At 43.6% G+C, this 16655-nt stretch overlaps 1 protein-coding gene across 5 annotated transcripts in view; it reads left to right on the top strand.

The window, feature by feature from the left end:
- The window catches only part of nf1a (neurofibromin 1a), a 170923-nt gene that overhangs the window by 149472 nt on the left and 4796 nt on the right, over positions 1-16655 (top strand). For all 5 annotated transcript variants that reach the window (XM_070970162.1, XM_070970164.1, XM_070970161.1 and 2 more), the window contains 16 exons: positions 699-978; positions 1178-1392; positions 1942-2003; positions 2097-2238; positions 3434-3535; positions 4075-4215; positions 5235-5361; positions 5714-5845; positions 6350-6485; positions 12642-12802; positions 12917-13039; positions 13135-13253; positions 13377-13477; positions 14176-14318; positions 14561-14607; positions 15504-15720. In XM_070970162.1, the coding sequence (XP_070826263.1) occupies positions 699-978; positions 1178-1392; positions 1942-2003; positions 2097-2238; positions 3434-3535; positions 4075-4215; positions 5235-5361; positions 5714-5845; positions 6350-6485; positions 12642-12802; positions 12917-13039; positions 13135-13253; positions 13377-13477; positions 14176-14318; positions 14561-14607; positions 15504-15720 (2248 nt within the window). The remainder of the gene's footprint in view (positions 1-698; positions 979-1177; positions 1393-1941; positions 2004-2096; positions 2239-3433; positions 3536-4074; positions 4216-5234; positions 5362-5713; positions 5846-6349; positions 6486-12641; positions 12803-12916; positions 13040-13134; positions 13254-13376; positions 13478-14175; positions 14319-14560; positions 14608-15503; positions 15721-16655) is intronic.

Genomic DNA, 16655 nt, shown 5'->3' with positions numbered 1-16655 from the left:
ATGCACGGGAAGAACATGCAAACTTCATACAGAAAGGCCCCGCCGTGAGGCACGCGCACTACCTGCTGCGCCACCATGCAGCCTAGTGGGGGTTATTTAAGGAGGAAACCCCGGGTGAACACGGGGAGAACATGCAAACTCCACACAGAAAGGCCCCCCTTTTTCCTCGAGCAGCAGGCACTGAAGACATGGTGGAGGACACGCCACCAGCGCCCACAGCAGGATTTGAACCGGGGACCTTCTAGCTGTGAGGCGACAGTGTTACCACTTGTGCCACCGTGCTACCCAAAACTAAAATGGCACAAATTTAACACCATAAATATGTAGTAGTATAATGAAAGCTGGGAAAATCACAAGACATGCTGTGTTTTGATTTGGCAAACACAGTCACAACCCAATGTTGGCAAACTTTCCAGCAAGTTTACATAACTTTTCCTGGGGCTTTTGACTGAAATAGTCTTGACTCAGTTTTGCAGAGACAAAGTCATGATTCCTGAACACAGCTGCTCAGTGAGATCTGATCTGAGGGGGGAGATATATGGTAGTGATCCTATATGGGACATGATAGCTGCCGACATGGAGTTCATTCATATAAAGGAAGACTCAACTATTTGCTGAGTAATGTTTTATTTATTTTGTTTGAAAGTCTGGCTTTTGCCTCTGATATTTCAATGTTGGTCTCTTATTCTGTGTGGCAGGTTATTGGTCGCATGTGTAAGATCATAGACAAGACATGCCTGTCGCCAACACCCACACTAGAGCAACACTTGATGTGGGACGACATCGCTATCTTGGCACGCTATATGCTCATGCTGTCCTTCAACAACTCCCTGGATGTTGCAGCCCACCTGCCCTACCTATTCCACGTGGTGACCCTGCTGGTAGCCACTGGGCCACTGTCTCTCAGAGCCTCCACTCATGGTTTGGTTATCAACATCATCCACTCCCTCTGCACCTGCTCGCAGCTCAACTTCAGTGGTGAGGACAAGCCAGTAGAATGATGTTGTCAAACTCAACAATCATACAGTGCATTGGAATGGTGTAAGAGACTAATATGAGAGCAATCTGAAAGATGAGAGTACTCAAACTAGAGTTTGTGTGGAGCACACACACACAAAAAAATAAAGGCAACTTATGTCATATTAAAATAAATCTTTGATGTGTTCAATATTTTCAGAGGAGACAAAGCAGGTTCTGAGGCTGAGCCTGACTGAATTCTCCCTGCCCAAGTTCTACCTGCTGTTTGGTATCAGCAAAGTCAAGTCAGCTGCCGTCATTGCCTTCCGCTCCAGTTACAGAGACCGCTCCTTCTCACCGGGCTCCTATGAGAGGGAGACATTCGCTCTTTCCTCTCTGGAGACTGTTACTGAGGCTTTACTGGAGATCATGGAGGTCAGCAGAGAAAATCAAGTTAACTAGACATTTGTTTTTCCACTCCTTCTGCGTTGCCCCAACACATCTGTTTCATATAGGAATAACCAGCGAGTTAGCTGGTTAACCAGCATTATAGCTGGAAATGTTATTGTATTAAACATTTCTGTATCATAGCAATATTCATAGCAATATTTCTTACAATATATTCCATTCATTAAATACTTAATTTGATTGTGGAGCAAAACGGTAAAAGAAGGTGAATAAGGCTGGCATGCAACAAGAAATTCTTAAACTTTATTATCAATATGAAACTGCTAAAATTTAAATAGCTGATTAGCAAACTTTCTTTGTGTGGGAGGTTAACAGCGAAATGTGGTGTTCTATGTTCTTGACCTGTAAAGGTTTGAGGGTCCAGTTTTCCCCACTAGTTGACGCATTATTTTTGATAGATCTGCCAAATCTACGACACTGGTCTGCACCTTGCTGTGTGTGCATTTTCAAAGTAAGAGATTTGGCATGTCTGTCAGTTTCTTTCAGTCTGTTAGGTCTGTCTTGTCTTTTCTCCAGGCTTGTATGAGGGACATCCCAGCCTGCAAGTGGTTAGACCAGTGGACAGAACTTGCACAGAAGTATGACCCTCCTCCATTTCATTTTAATGCATCTATTTTAAGAACATAAATGTGCACTGTGGAACACATGTGTTTTGCGTGTTTGGATTCCAGATTTGCATTCCAGTACAACCCATCTCTCCAACCTAGAGCACTGGTGGTGTTTGGTTGCATCAGTAAGAGGGTGAGCCATGGCCAGATTAAGCAGATCATCCGAATCCTCAGCAAGGCCAGCCCTCTGCTCAGCATAGACCGGGTGAGAGCGCACGTTTCCCCATACGACTCTCCCTGTCAAACCTATGTTATGACCCATGATCATGACACATTTCAGTTATAGAGAGCAATCTGCAGTATTGTCAAGTTGACCTACTTCACCTTCACCTGTTACTTTCTTCTCACGCCCCAATACCAAATCCTTTGTCATCAGGAGATGGACACATTTCCATTTCCATTGCCTTTGCTTGTGTCTAGTCAAATTGTAGGGACCGCTAAACACTTAAGCCAATTTTTACAACACCTCATAGCAAGTCAACAATGCATTTATTTAACAGGCATCATGAAGGGTCCATGTTCTAGAAAACCTGTTGCTGGAGATGTTTATAAATTCAGTCTGAGCTCTACAGTGCCCCTATACTGCTTGATAGGCTATCAATATAGATTTTGCCTCTTATTTATTGTGCATGTCATGTTTTTATTCTGAATTCACTCTCAAAGGTCAATATTTCAAAACAGGAGCCTTTCTTATATTGTTGAGATGGAGTAAACCAGACATACAGTATAATGATTATCTCTAATGTGTTAATGATAATCCTCTTCATATACATAGTTTGTAGTATAATCATCAGATTTCTTTTTCTTTGTTTACTACTTTTCTTTGGATGATTGTGTAAAACATAAATAGAGCATAATGTGATCACTTGTTATTATTTTTTGGCATATACTCAATTTAAAACAATTAATACACAATATATTTCATGCTTTAGCTCATTAATTTAATTGATTTTTGTAAATATATTCATATTCTGAATTTGATGCCAGCAACATGTTTCAGACAAGTTGTGACCGGGGCAGCAAACATTTGGAACATTCCACAGGTTTTTTATTATTACTGTATATATGACCAATTTCACATCATACAGAGACATGTGATTGAATATTACTTCAATATTGATTGCAGGTTTGAAGAGGCCCTGTACACTTTTAAGTTGAGTTGTATTTCTCAAAGATGCTATTGGTTGGTATCAGGTTTTTATGTAACAAAGGGTTGGTACACAAATGTCATGTCTTATTTTCATCAAAAGCTTTCTTCGAGTGATGTTAAGAATGCATAGTTGAAACCTCTTTTTCACCTATGAATATTTCCTATTGTTATGCCATGTGGTGAATTACTATAAAATTTATTACTGTCCCTGCTTCTTGCTCCTGTCCTCTCATTTCCCTCTTCATCACAGGGTCTGGAAAGTTGTCTGAAGGGACCGGACAATTACAACAGCCAAGTATTAATAGAGGCCACAGTCATTGCTTTGACCAAGCTGCAGCCTTTACTCAGCAAGGTATACAACCATTGTAGCTCCAGTGCTAGCCACAGCAAAATGTCACCACTCTGTTTCATTACTGCTGAATATTAATACTAACAAGGCAAACCATTGTTTTTCAGTTTTCTTTAACCTTACCTGCAGCCGTTAGTGTTGGGTTGAAGGGTAGTCTGTGCTGACTTCATTGCTTTTTCTCAGTTTTAACAAATTAATGAAGATGATCCTTCAATAGATGAAATTTCTACTTGTATGCCTGATGTGTCTCTGGCTGATATTTGGCTGCTCCTGCTGACTGGTTTGGAAAATTAACAAAGCACAGACTCAACAGTGTATGTAGCAATTTCCACTCTCAGTTCCCTCAAAGAACTTTGCAGAGTAGGTCAGTGTCATGGGCTCCCCTTCTGGAGGAAAGATGGAGCAGCCATCAAAACTGGTGCTGTTGATTGTTATTGTGTGGAATATCTATGCTAAGCTAAATTACTGTACGTGGTAGTTCTAAATTGGTTGAATAGTCAGCAGTTCATGAGTGCCCAAGCCAACCCCATGTGTGCTTGCAGGAGTCTCCCATGCACAAAGCTCTGTTCTGGGTGGCAGTTGCTGTGCTGCAGCTGGATGAAGTCAACCTTTACTCTGCTGGAACCGCCCTGCTGGAGCAGAATCTTCACACTCTGGACACAATGCGTGTCTTCAATGACAAGGTAAAACACACACTGTAAAACACAGAAGGCACAAGGTCTCCTTAGCTCATCATTCCAACAGTTTAATGTTGTGTGTAGTGAAAATCAGTAAATTTTGAGCTTGGACAGCTAACTCAGGCTGTGCTGAGAGGTGCTCAAGGTCACATGAGAATTTAAAAAATTAACTTCACACTAAATCTGTATGTAGTCTCATTCTTACATCATCCCAGTCTGTAGTCTTGGTTGCAATGGTAGTTTGTTTTTGTTTGTTTTTTCTAGAGAAAGTAAAGTTGCCTAGCACACTACACCCAGAATTACAAAGCTTTCTACTTGTCCTACCACTGCTAGTGATGATGAGTGCATTTGAATGCATTCTTTGAATATGTATAATATGTATGTAATAATATGTATTTCATTTTGTATATTGTTTATTGCCTCATCATTCTTTGCATTTATTTATTTTTAGCACTGCTTAACTTATTGTTCAGTCTAAGTCTTTTTTTTTTTATCTTGTTTGTCCTTGTTGAGCAGTATTTTTCATTTTCTAAGCAAGTACATTGAGTGCAGTGTTTAAACCAGCGGCAAATTCCTTATATGTGCACACATACTTGGCCAATAAAGCCGATTCTGACTCTGATTCTGATATGTGAAAGGGGTGTGTTCAAGATAAACAGGATGTTAAGTTGCTCTTTAATGTATTATCATTGCTGATGCACCTCTGACAGCTATAAAAGGCCACATATGGAGTATTAGTGCACATAGTGTTAAAGGTCTGACAGCAAAAGAAGAAATACCTCTGACAAAAGTTCAAGAACTGGACCAAAGAAGCATTTTGGATGAGAGGTGAAATATCTTCAAGAAGCTGTAGTAAGTCAAGAGACCTCCAAAGTGCGGTTTTAAAAGAAATTTAAGAACTGATTCATCTTTGACCCACTAAGTACATGAAGAGACCTACTACTATGTGTTAAAAGTGAGGGGGGTTTTTTTGTTTTGTTTTTTTCATTTAATCCCTCTATTCTCTTCTTTATATGCTCCTCTAGAGTCCAGAAGATGTGTTCATGGAGATCAGGCGTCCTTTAGAATGGCACTGTAAGCAGATGGATCACTTTGTGGGCCTTAACTTTAGTGCCAACTTCAACTTTGCACTAGTGGGCCACTTACTCAAAGGTAAAGCAATCACTTATAGAGATAAGCCTTCACGGGCAGTTATTCAGTGTTCAATAAAATGTGGTCTTTGTTGGATCTGTGGTTGCATGTATTCATATAATTGGCATACATACATAGAGAAAATACAATGACCAACAGCAGAAGCAGAGATGATTCTTCTGTCAGTGTAAGTTAACAATGCATTTTAAGGTATGCACATAGTTTACTTCAATTGCAGTGGTTCAGGAAGCAAGTCAGAATGAATTTAAAACAGGTATGCTGCACACCACAGCATGTTGTATTATTGTTATGTCTAGGTGGAGTTTTTCACTGATTATTTTAATGCAGAAGTATTTCTAACTTGCGTCTGTAGGCTATAGACACCCATCACCCACCACAGTAGCAAGGACGGTGAGGATCCTGCACACACTGTTGGCTCTCATCAGCAAGCATCTGAAATGTGACAAGTTTGAGGTCAACACCCATAGTGTGGCCTATCTGGCTGGTACGTAACATGCCCAGTGGCATTTTATACATCCTCATTTATACATTATAGTACTATGCTACACTTGCCCTTTGCACCATGTGAAATATCTACATCTACTAGAATACTATTCAAATGTAAGACCATTACCATATTATGTTACTAAAGAAACATGATAAAGCTAAGAAAAGCTGAACATAATTAAGACTTGTGTAATGGTATGCGAACATTTGACTATCTTGGACCAGATTTTTTGTTTTATGGATTTACTTAAGGAAAAATTGGAAAAAAAAAAAAAAAAAAGAAAAAAAAAAAAGAAGGTATTTTGCATGTGAGAAAGTTAAGGAACCAAGTTAGTTAGTATTATATTTACCAACACCTACTTTGTGAATTGTCAGCATCCAGTCATTTCTTGTATCAGAGGGCCTTCACTTATATAGACTAAGCCTGTGAACAATTACCTGTTCTTTTGGGTCTGGCATGCTATCGCTGAAGACCATAATCCCTCCTTGCTGTTTTGTGCAGGGCTGCTCACTGTATCTGAGGAGGTCCGAAGTCGATGCAGCCTCAAGCACCGGAAGTCACTACTAATTTCTGACCTCTCCATGGACCCAGTACCCATGGACACCTATTCCAGTCACATCACTGATCCCAGTTGCAGGTGAGGCTGTGAACCAAGAATGAGGTTGCCTGATGTATCCACAACAAAATGGGTAGATTATTTGAAATTCAAGATGATGAGCATGCTCATGAGCTTAGTCACTTTTAGTCTGTATTGTACTTCACATTTTTTGGTATACAAGATTCAAGATTGCTTTTTATTGTCATTGAGCATGGACATGTCAACGAAATTAGCATTGCAACCCCCCTGTAGAAGAAAGATAATAAAATAAGATAAAGTAAACTCACAGGCATAAAAAGTCAGCATTCAAAACATATATACAATATACATAAAATGCAATGAAAATATACCAAAAATGTAATAAAAATCTAAATCAAATCAAATCAAATAGACTGAAATGAAGTAGCGATAAAGTAAGTACAGTGTGTGTACTTAAATGTTAAGTACACAGAAGGTGCAGGTGAAGGTGGTCAAAGTGCAGTGTGCAAAAAGAAGTGTCCTCACAGTCTCTCCCTCCAATAGGTGGGAGTGACTGTGTCAGGGTGTAAAGGCTCTGACAGCTCTGGGGAAGAAGCTGTCCCTCAGTCTGTTAGTGGTTGTTCGGATGTTCCTGTACCGCTTTCCTGATGGAAGCGGTACAAACAGTCTGTGGCCCAGGTGGCTGGGGTCCGTGGCAATGGATCTTGCCCTCTTCTCGACCCGGCCTGTATATATAGAGTCCAGGTCAGGAAGGGGGCAGCCCACGATGCCTTGTGCAGTTTTTACCACCCGTGCCAGTTGTTTCCTCTCCTGTGCCATGCAGCTGCCATACCACACTGTCACACTGAGGCAGAGGATACTCTCGATCGTGGCCCTGTAAAAGTTCATGAGCAGCCGAGAGGAAAGTCCAGCCCATTTCAGTTTCCTGAGGAAGAAAAGCCTTTGTTGTGCCTTCTTAACCAGGCGGGAGGTGTTCATGGACCAGGAGAGGTCAGATGTGATGTGGAGGCCCAGGAACTTGATGTTGTCCACACGCTCCACCACTTCTCCGTCCATGAGGAGAGGGGCGTGATTCGTCTTCGTGGACCTTCTAAAGTCCACAATGACCTCCTTGGTCTTCCCTGTGTTCAGAACCAGAATGTTGGCTGAACACCACTGGGTGAGCTGGTAAATCTCCTCTCTGTAGTGGGTCTCCTTGTTGTCTTAGATGAGACCCACTACTGTAGTGTCATCCGCGAACTTCACGACTGTGTTCGTGGGGTGGATGGCAACACAGTCATGTGTGAACAGGGTGAAGAGAGCTGGACTGAGCACACAGCCCTGTGGTGTGCCCGTGCTGAGGACCAGAGGGGATGGTGTTGTGTTCCCTATTCTCACCACCTGAGGCCTGTTGGTGAGAAAGTCTCTAATCCAGCGGCACAGTGACGCAGGCAGACGTGTAGCTTCAGCGCCAGCTTATCTGGGATGACGGCGTTAAAAGCTGGGCTGAAGTCAACAAATAGCATCCTGACACAGGTGTTGGGCTGCTGCAGATGGGTCAGGGCTGTGTGCAGGGTGATGGAGACAGCATCCTCTGTAGACCAATTCTCTCTGTAGGCAAACTGAAGGCTGTCTAGGTCCGAGGGGATGAAGTCTCTGATGTACCTGAGAAGAATCCGCTCAAAGCACTTCATGATTACCGGGGTTAGTGCAACAGGCCTGTAATCATTCAGGCAGGTGGCAGACGTCTTCTTAGGCACCGGTATGATGGTGGAGGACTTGAGGCACTCAGGAACCATGGACAGCTGCAGGGACAGATTGAAAATGTCCAGGAACACTCCTGCTAGCTGGTTAGCGCATTTTCTCAGAGTCTGGCCGGACACCTTATCCGGTCCTGTAGCTTTGCGGGTGTTGATCCTCCTCAGGGTGGATGTCACCTGGTGCTGTTGCAGGACGAGGGGCTGGTGCTGCTCCTCCAGCCGGGGTAGATTTGTAGCTTCTCTGCTGCCTGACATGTCAAAGCGGGCAAAGAAGCTGTTTAAGGTGTCAGGCAGGGTGGAGTCATGGCTGTTGAGCTGAGTGTTGGACTGGCATCATGGTTCTGATGCCTCTCCACATGTTCTGGGGGTTGTTGTTATTGAAGTGGTCTTCAATTTTCTGTTTATACCGCAGGTTGGCCTGCTTAATTCCTTTCTTCAGCTCTTCACGATCCCTGCTATAAGCCAGCCTATCTCCAGATCTGTAGGCGGTATCCCGGGCTTTCAGCAGGGACCGTTCCGTGTCATCCAGCCATGGTTTCTGGTTGGGAAACACTGTGATGGTCTTAACAGGGAGGACAGCATGAGTGCAGAACTGAACATAGGACGATACAGATGATGTATACTCCTCCAGGTCTGCCCCTTCACTGAGCACACTCCAGTCTGTGTGCTCAAAGCAGTCCTGAAGTGCAGAGGAGGCCTCTTCAGTCCATACCTGTACTGTCCTGGTGGTCCCCTTTGTTCTGCAGGCCAGAGGCTTGTAGGCAGGAATCAGTTCCACTGAAATGTGGTCTGACATGCCCAGGTGTGAAGCTGCTGCAGCCTTGTAAGCAGCAGGGATGTTACAGTAGACCTGATCCAAAATGTTATTGTCTCTGGTAGGAAAGTCTATGTACTTATGGAATTTGGGAAACACCGCCTTCAGTTCAACATGGTTAAAGTCTCCCGCCACAATCACAGCTGCTTCCAGGTTGTCATTCATCTGCCCGCTGATTAGGCAGTACAGCTCCTCTAATGCTAGCTTAGCATTAGCCGGCGGTGGGATGTAGGCGGCCAAAATAACAATGGGCGAGAGTTCTCTAACCAGCTTGAACGGTCGGCATTTCACCGCCAGGTATTCCAAATCAGGAGAGCAGAATGTGCCGACGGTGTGTGTAGCTGTACACCAGGCATTACGTACGTACAGCGCCAAACCTCCGCCTCTGCTCTTACCCAAAGCTGCAGACCTGTCTGCCCGGTACAGAGAGCGCCCTGCTAGCTCCACTGCTGCGCCCGGGATGTTATCGTCCAGCCAGTTCTCTGTGACAATGGCAACACAGCTGTCCATCCAGCGAGAGACAATCCTTAGACGCAGGGGCAGTGCCAGAGAAATTTGATTGCAGGTGCTATGGGTGTGCTCATAGAAATACAGTATGTGCACAAGCACACACATAAACAGTAGTAACTACACAACGTTAATATAGTTTTGCAAGTATTCCAGAACTGTATTATTATGCCACTGTCTGACACTTAATTCAAAAGCCAAAGGTTATGCACAGATCAAGGGTTGTTATGGCTGAGGGCGAATGCATCGATGATCTTGTCGACGTTCAGGGCTCGTGCTTAATGGCATATTGAATTGAATTGAATTGAATTGAATTGAATTGAATTGAATTGAATTGAATTGAATATTGATAGCCAAAAGTCCAAGGTTACTGCTACGAGCATCTCTGCTTCTGCTCCTCAGACAGGTTTTCAAATGGCGGAGACAGGAGAAAGATCGTTTACAGGAAGAAGATGTAATGTCAGGGATATACAGAGGAGTTTGTACAAGTCCATAAACGCGTCCTAGTATGGTGCCATGAGTGTTCAAAGTTCCAAAGTTGTGTTAACAGAGTGTCCCTGTTGTGATTTTCTTTCGAGAAGACGTCGGGCTTGATGCAACTCTGCATTTAAGTTATCCTCAGTGATGTCATAATTCTGTGCCATAGTCAATAAGCACCTCTGATCTAAAAAAGATCTGTGCTTTGGGTTTAGAGCTGAGACCCCTGACAGCAAATGATAAAAAAGCACATGAGATAAAATGTCATAAAAATATGCTTTGTTTAATGATTTTTTATTGGATTTCAGGGGGGGCTATGTTACCACTAGGGGGAGCTGAAGCACCGGCAAACCCCTCCTTGGCGCTGCCTATGCTTAGACGTACCACGTCGATTTTGTTGGCGAGAGACCTGACATTAGTGAGGAAGACACTGGTGAGCGCCGGTCTGTGAGGGTTAGCTTGTAGCCTAGCACGCAAGCTGGCTCTCTTGCCCCTCTTTTGTTTACGGTGCCTCCTCCATCTCCTAGGCAGCAGTGGGGGGATGGTGGTGGGCTCTGGAGGCCGTAGTAGCTCCGGTGGAATAAAGTCCAGTTTAGGGGGTTTGTGGAGTCCAAACTGTACTCCAAAGTTCCACAGTTCGGACCTGCTGTACTGAGTGAGAGCTTCCAGAAGAGTGGTGAACATAGAAGTGAGTAAAAACATCCATCCATCCATCCATTTTCTCCCGCTTATCCGGGGCGGGTCGCGGGGGGAGCAGTCTGAGCAGGGACGCCCAGACTTCCCTCTCCCTAGACACTTCCCCCAGCTCTTCCGGGGAGATCCCGAGGCGTTCCCAGGCCAGCCGAGTGACATAGTCACCCCAGCGTGTCCTGGGTCTTCCCTGGGGTCTCCTCCTGGTGGGACATGCCTGGAACATCTCCCTAGGGAGGCGTCCAGGGAGCATCCGATAAAGATGCCCGAGCCACCTCAGCTGACTCCTCTCGATGTGGAGGAGCAGCGACTCTACTCTGAGCTCCTCCCAGGTGACAGAGCTCCTCACCCTATCTCTAAGGGAGCACCCCGCCACCCTGCGGAGGAAACTCATTTCAGCCGCTTGTATCCGGGACCTCATTCTTTCGGTCATGATCCCCTCCGGCCCCTGGCTGCACCTAGAAATTCTGTCCATAAAAATGATGAACAGAACCGGTGACAAAGGGCAGCCCTGCCGGAGTCCAACATGCACCGGGAACAGGTCCGACTTACTGCCGCAATGCGGCCCAAGCTCCTGCTCCAGTTGTACAGGGACTGTACAGCCCTCAATAGAGGGCCTCCAACCCCATACTCCTGGAGCACCTCCCACAGAATGACGCGAGGGACACGGTCGAATACCTTCTCCAAGTCCACAAAACACATGTGGACTGTTTGGGCAAACTCCCATGAACCCTCAAGCACCCTGTGGAGGGTATAGAGCTGGTCCAGTGTTCCACAGCCAGGACGAAAACCGCATTGTTCCTCCTGAATCCGAGGTTGGACTATCGGCTGGATTCTCCTCTCCAGTACCCTGGAATAGACTTTCCCAGGGAGGCTGAGGAGTGTGATCCCCCAATAGTTGGAACACACCCTCCGGTCCCCCTTTTTAAAAAGAGGGACCACCACCCCACTCTGCCAGTCCAGAGGCACTGTCCCCATCTGCCACGCGATGTTGCAGAGGCGTGTCAACCAAGACAAGCCTACAACATCCAGAGACTTGAGGTACTCAGGGCGGATCTCATCCACCCCTGGTGCTCTGCCACCGAGGAGCTTGCGAACTGCCTCAGTGACTTCAGCCCCGGTGATGAATGAATCGACCTCCAAGTCCCCAGTCTCTGCTGCGTCTCTCTGCATGCGCCGCCATTCCCTCACTTGGTACCACCTCAGATCACCTAGCACCAGAGCATGGCACTACATAGGTATATCAGCTTTACCTCTTCTCATAATTGAGTCTTCTGCAATATTCATCAGATATGACCTCTTAGTGACAACAATAGAGGTAAGCTATGAATAGTTTCTGGTCTTAGTAAAGTTAATGTTATACCTCGTTTTGCAAAATTCAAAAGTATCTAGACTGGTAACCTGATGAACAGTCAACTCTTCTGGGTAGGGTGGACCTTTATTTGATCTATGCACATACTTCCACAGCTGCTCTGTACCATCAAAATACTCCTTGTGATGTTGAACATAGTAAATGTGGGGAGCATTATACCTGCTAAACATCAAGACACCAGCATTATCATTGTGGGCATGTTATCATGCTGATGTTAGCATTTAGCTCAAAGCACCGCTGTGTTTAAGTAGAGCCCCCAAACCTGCTAGCATGGCTCTAGACCTAAACTTGTTAAATTAATCTACCTAGTAGTCATTCGTGGTTCTTCATCTCTGAGCTCTTCTTCATTGTCTTCAGCTTCCATTAAAACAAATGCTGCATTAAAACAAATAAAGATAATTTTAGAAAAGCTGAGCCTTGAGAACAGAATGAACTTCTCTGAGATCAATGTGTGTATAACCTTGATAAATAACTGAAACAAAGTGAGAATTAAAGGTAGTGAGAATTCCAGTGTGCCATAGATTTATTTATATCATATATTGTCCAGGTTTTACATTTTGAATTGCACATCAAGTTGTGTTGTGTTACCTGACCATTGCCATTTACCTTCCTCTTAGAACTCTGCGAGAGACTCAGCCATGGACATCACCCCAGGTTTCAGAGCGATACCTGTCAGCCCATCACTACCCCACAGTGGGCCAGATCAGCCCACGAACACGCAAGTCCATGAGCCTGGACATGGGTCAGCCCTCACAGGCCAACACAAAGAAGCTCCTGGGTATGATTCATCCATTTGCTATGTACAGTACAGCTTTTCTTTGGAAGAGCATCCAAAAATAAATGTTACACCTCCAGATTGCAAATGTATTTGTTGTGGTTGTGTGTTTGCCAGGCACCAGGAAGAGCTTTGATCATCTCATATCGGACTCTAAAGCACCAAAGAGACCAGAGATGGAGTCGGGTATGACCACCCCTCCAAAGATGAGACGTGTAGCAGAAAATGACTATGAGATAGGTCAGAGTACAATCCTTGTCTTTCCTCCTACGTCAAATATGATGCAGTTTGTTCCAGGAGATATTTAATGTAGGTCCTCTGTGTTATAATTACAGAGACACAAAGAATCGGAAACTCTCACCTTCGCAAGGTGTCAGTATCAGAGTCCAATGTTCTGCTGGATGAAGAGGTGCTGACTGACCCAAAGATCCAAGCTCTGTTAGTCACTGTGCTGGTGAGGAAACACACTACGTGGCCTTTATGAAGTTCAGACCAGTGAAATTTGACAGTAATCAGTGCTGTTACTTTTTTCTGGTTACTGACTCTGCTTGTTAACAGACTTTTGCTGATTTTCCAGGCCACCCAGGTAAAATACACCACTGATGACTTTGACCAGCGAATTCTGTACGAGTACTTGGCCGAAGCTAGCGTTGTCTTCCCAAAGGTTTTCCCAGTTGTGTAAGTAGCCATCTTTCTAAATATTGGAGTTGGAAGACTTTTTAGAGTCTAATGTAGAGGCCATCATGGTACACTCTGTTCCTTAGTAACTGAGAGCTGACCTGGGATGTGAATAGAATGCGGTTTAACATATATGTAGACTAATCAGATACCTGAGTGGATCCATTTGACTCAGCTCTGATCACATGGCTGTCCATTACTTGGTGGAGCAGCATACTTAATTGAGTTTAGTTTTCCATGGGCTTTGCTCCTCTATTTCGGAACAGATCCAAGATGGCCTGTGAAGATCTCTTGTCTGATGTAGAAGCTTGGGAGAGCAAATGGCAAGTGACAAAGGAGCTGCTGTTTAAAAGATGTCACAAGAAGATATTCTGTCAAACTTTGTTCATGAGTATTGTTGTGTGTCTACAAATTTGTAGAGCCATATATAAACCCACTGTATGCACCTTGCTGCAGTATTAAAAGATTTATGTTGGTTCTCAGGTTGCTGCATCAAATTTTAGATGTAAGATGAACCATAAGTTCAACAACTGCTCAGCTATTATATAAGAATATCAAAATACGTGCTGATACAAAAAATAGAAGTCTAATTTAGTCAATGCCACAGAATAAGCTGTCAACCTGTGGTCATGCACTTGTATAGAGTATGATTTAAGCAGACTTAACAAAAGGTGTTTCTGTGCTTGTCTCCTCCTCAGCCACAACCTGCTGGACTCCAAGATCAACACTGTGCTGTCCATGTGTCAGGACACCAACCTCCTGAATCCCGTCCATGGCATTGTCCAGAGTGTTGTGTACCATGAGGAGTCACCCCCCCAGTACCAACCTTCCTATTTACAAAGTAATACATGATGACGTTTTCATATTCTGTACAGGCCAAACATGTCAACTCCACTGGTCATACAGTTGGGACACAATCTGTTGCTCGAAATAGTAACTTTCCTAGAGCTGTGACAGTAAGTTGAAATGGGTAATCGCTCTGTACTATTGTGAGTAAAGATTTTCATGCTGTCTTCCCCATCTTCCATGTCACCTCTGCCGCTGACCCCTCATCTCTCGCTCCTTCCCTCCTACATTTCACAGGCTTTGGTTTTAATGGACTTTGGAGGTTTGCTGGACCCTTCTCTAAGGTACGGAAGCAGTTCTTCAAACAAAAACAAAAAACACATTTTTATCTAAAATTTGTACATCTACGGTCAGTCAAAAAATGCAGGAAGCAGCATGTCACTGAAAGAGCTGCCTAGTGCAGTGCCCCCTGCAGGACACCATGAAGTTGATAGACTTTGCCAAGGAAATTCAAGAGAATAATGTTCATAAGAAATATTTGCATGTTAACATTTTACTGATGGAAAGTGTCAATTTTTAGATCAGAGATAATAATATATACATACATATACAATACAAATGTATTTCAGAAAATGTTCAGAAAAACTCCCTGCAATATTGATGTAGACAACAGACCAATTGAGATATATTTTCTTGGCAGAGAGATGGTTCCCAGCTTAGGGTCCAAATTACCTATTAGAAATTAGGCCACTGGCCACACATCAGCTAAGTTACTGCAATGGAAAGCAGTTCTTCAAACAAAAATAAAAACCTAATTTGTGCTGAATTTCCTTCCAAGATTATCAGTTTATGTATTGAAAGTGAATGTGAAGGCTATAGAGACTTTTACATTTTTGCATAGTGGCTTTAAACTTTTAAATTAGGAGTTGACATGTTTAACAGTGACCCCAACTCCCCAATACATTACTAATTACATAAAAAAGACTCATTTGAATGATTAACAATTTAACAGTTATGTTTACATATAATACATGCAAAACCACCTGTCTTGACATAAACAATGTGTTTATGTGGTTAATATGGTGTAATACTCTGATAGTTGTATTAGAGTGGTTAGGTTATACTCACTGAACAGATATTTGATCATCAGCATATTTGATCATCAGCAGAACAGTCAACATTGTTGGGATTCATAAATACTTGTCAGCCTAACTTTTTTTAACACCTGCTAACCTTGCAGCAAACACAGATACCAGACTATGCCGAGCTGATTGTCAAGTTTTTGGAGGCATTAATTGACAGCTACCTGCCAGCGGCTGATGAGGAGCGAGGGGAGGAGCAGCTGAGGACCCCCACCTCCCCCTACCCACCCACCAGCCAGAGCCAGCTCAGCATCACTGCTAATCTCAACCTGTCCAACTCCATGACCTCACTAGCAACCTCGCAGCATTCACCAGGTCTCAAACACACAGACCCTCACTCTTACTCTTTCCATGCACTAAATGGGAACTGCTGACTCTCCAGAATGTTGCTTGAGAATCAACTCTGCTCCACAGTTCGTTCTCCCATGCTCACATGTTCTCTGTCCCTGTCAAACCTAGTCAAGGTCAAATCAAGATCTGCAGCTGATTCAAGTCAGATTCCAGGGCCATAAATATATTTTCTTCTTTTTCCCCAGACTGTTGACATTCACACTTTTGTCTTTAATACTGTGATATTTTTTGAGCCCCAGCAGAGACTCACTCCAAACATCTGAAGGTTAATGTTGCTGGAATTCAGCTGCAAATCTACAGTCAGTCTAAAAATGCGAGAAGCAGCTTGTCACTGTAGGAGCTGCCTAGTGCAGTCAGTGTGTCCCATGCAGGACACCATGAAGTTTGATAGACTTTGCCAAGGACATTTTGAGAGAATAATGTTAATAAGCAATATTTGCATGTTAACATTTTTCTAATGGAAAGTGTCAATATTTATATGAGAAATAATATAATATACACATAAATGTATTTCAGAACATTTTCACAAGCTCCCTGCAATATTGATGTAGGCAACAGACCAATGGTTGAGATGGTTCCCAGCTTATCTAGCCTTAGGGTCCAAATTACCCATTAGAAATTAGGCCACTAGCCACACATCAGCAAACTTAGCACTTGCTCAGTTTATTTCCATTCATCCATTTTGCCATTTAAACTTCTGTTGTGCTGCTTCAGTTTTATTACACAAAATGAAAAAATATCAAAAGGTCAACTTTCAATTTAGGTTTCAAGTCACGCACGTACTCTAGTGCATACTCTGTTCTTTTTAAGAACAAGTTTAAAATATTGTTTCAATATTGTTCACTTTGCGTTCTGACTTCTCCATCGCTATGTTGAGTTGCTTCAAAGAACTGCTACAC

The sequence above is a fragment of the Chaetodon trifascialis genome, chromosome 9 (assembly GCF_039877785.1).
Source record: "Chaetodon trifascialis isolate fChaTrf1 chromosome 9, fChaTrf1.hap1, whole genome shotgun sequence".
NCBI classification, from domain to species: Eukaryota; Metazoa; Chordata; class Actinopteri; order Chaetodontiformes; family Chaetodontidae; genus Chaetodon; species Chaetodon trifascialis.
Note: the sequence above shows the minus strand (reverse complement) of the source record. Positions and strands in the feature narration are given on the sequence as shown.